The following is a 2,078-nucleotide window of genomic DNA, read 5'->3' as shown; positions in this document are numbered from 1 at the left end:
GCTCATGTATCAATGACGTGTGTGAGGAAATAATGGTGTGTGTGTGTGTGTGTGTGTGTGTATAAGACACAAAGCTCCGCCCCTGACCTGACTCACCTGAGACAAACCAGGAAACAGGCTGTCATTCTTCCACACCTCACTGAGAAGAGACACAGACCGAGAGACAGACGATAACATTCACCTTCAGACCAAACCCACAACTTCCACTGAGGGAGGAGAGCTACAGGAGGGAATACTGGGAATACTGGAATACTGCCACTTCAACCTGCTGCTGACTCCACACACTGAATAGGAGATTTAGAAGAACCACGACTCAAAAGTGAAAGTAAAAAAGTTAATTTTCGAGAGCAGGGAGCGGTGCCACAACTGACTGACTGAGTTCCTGTTTGAGCGGTCTGCCTGGTGAGTTTTGAGCTTCACTCAGAGAGAAAATGGCTTCCAGATCAGAGGAGGATCTCTCCTGTCCCGTCTGCCATGACATCTTTAAAGATCCTGTCATCCTGACATGCAGCCACAGCTTCTGTAAAGCTTGTCTGCAGAAATGGTGGACAGAGAAACTAATACATGATTGTCCAGTTTGTAAGAGAACATCTTTAAAGAGTGAACCACTTTGTAACTTGGCATTAAGGAACCTGTGTGAAGCTTTTTTACTGGAGAGAGATCAGAGACCTTCAGCAGGATCTGAGCTTCTCTGCAGTCTGCACTCTGAGAAACTCAAGCTCTTCTGTCTGGACCATCAGCAGCCAGTGTGTCTTGTCTGTCGAGATTCAAAAACACACACCAACCACAGATTCAGACCCATCGACGAAGCTGCACAGGATCACAAGGAGGAACTTCAGGAATCACTGAAGCCCTTACAGGAGAAACTGAAGTTCTTTAATGAAGTCAAAGGAAACTGTGATCAAACAGCAGAACACATTAAGGTCCAGGCCCAACGTACAGAGAGGCAGATTAAGGAGCAGTTTAAGAAGCTTCACCAGTTTCTACAAGAGGAAGAGGAGGCCAGGATTGCTGCACTGAGGGAGGAAGAGGAGCAGAAGAGTCAGACGATGAAGGAGAAGACTGAGGGTCTGAGCAGAGAGATAGCAGCTCTTTCAGACACAGTCAGAGCCGTAGAGAAGGAGCTGAGAGCTGAAGATGCCTTGTTCCTGCAGAACTACAAGGCTACAGTGGAAAGAGTCCAGCGCCCCCTGCTGGAGGATCCACAGCTGGTCTCAGGAGCTCTGATAGACGAGGCCAAACACCTGGGCAACCTGAGCTTCACAGTCTGGGACAAGATGAAGGAGATGGTCTCCTACACTCCTGTGATTCTGGACCCCAACACTGCTGATGCAAGACTCATCCTGTCTGATGATCTGACCAGTGTGAGATGGGGAGAGAAACAGCAGCTTTCTGAAAACCCAGAGAGGTTTGACTACTCTGTCCTGGGATCAGAAGGCTTTAACTCAGGGACTCATAGCTGGGATGTTGAGGTTGGAGACAATACATTCTGGTTTGTGGGCGTGGGAGCAGAGTCTGTCCAGAGGAAGGGAGCAATAAGGGATGGATTATGGGCAATAGGCTTCCATAGTGGTAAATACACAATATACTCCTCACCAGATCCAGAAACTGTTCTCCCAGTGAAGAAGCTCCAGAGGATCAGGGTACAACTGGACTGGAACAGAGGAAAGCTGTCATTCTCTGATCCTGATACTAACACACACATACACACCTTCACACACACTTTTACTGACAAGCTGTTTCCATTCATTAGACCTGTAACTGTATTAAAGATTTTACCATTGAAGGTTTCTGTAACAGTGAAACAGCACATTTAATGATGATGATGATAACTGACTCATGGTATTGCATAATATATCATGTATCAGATAAATATCAGTTTCAACATTTTCACCAATCTGTGTTATTTAGGGACACATTGTAAAATCATACAAAACTGTCTTTAATTAAACAGTGGATACAATTAGGGCTGCAGCTAATGATTATTTTCATTATCAATTAATCTATTAATTGATTAATCATTTAGTTTATAAAATGTCAAAAATAATGACAAATGCCCATCACAAGTTACAAGACTT

At 44.8% G+C, this 2,078-nt stretch overlaps 1 protein-coding gene across 1 annotated transcript; it reads left to right on the top strand.

The window, feature by feature from the left end:
* The first annotated feature begins 271 nt into the window (after positions 1–271).
* On the top strand, positions 272–1,817 carry LOC139654622 (nuclear factor 7, ovary-like). Its single transcript, XM_071531739.1, has one exon. It carries the CDS (start codon positions 432–434, stop codon positions 1,815–1,817), a length of 1,386 nt encoding a protein of 461 aa, XP_071387840.1. The 5' UTR covers positions 272–431.
* The last annotated feature ends 261 nt before the right edge of the window (positions 1,818–2,078 follow it).

This window comes from Centroberyx affinis, unplaced genomic scaffold (assembly GCF_046629955.1).
Source record: "Centroberyx affinis isolate AG114_WGS23_722 - 3 ecotype Tasmania unplaced genomic scaffold, CSIRO-AGI_Caff_v1 ptg002122l_1, whole genome shotgun sequence".
Classification (NCBI taxonomy): Eukaryota; Metazoa; Chordata; class Actinopteri; order Beryciformes; family Berycidae; genus Centroberyx; species Centroberyx affinis.
This window is presented reverse-complemented; position numbering and strand designations above follow the sequence as displayed.

Excerpts from the sequence above, each read along its gene's own strand:
- LOC139654622 (XM_071531739.1), top strand. The coding sequence starts at position 432 with ATGGCTTCCAGATCAGAGGAGGATCTCTCCTGTCCCGTCTGCCATGAC.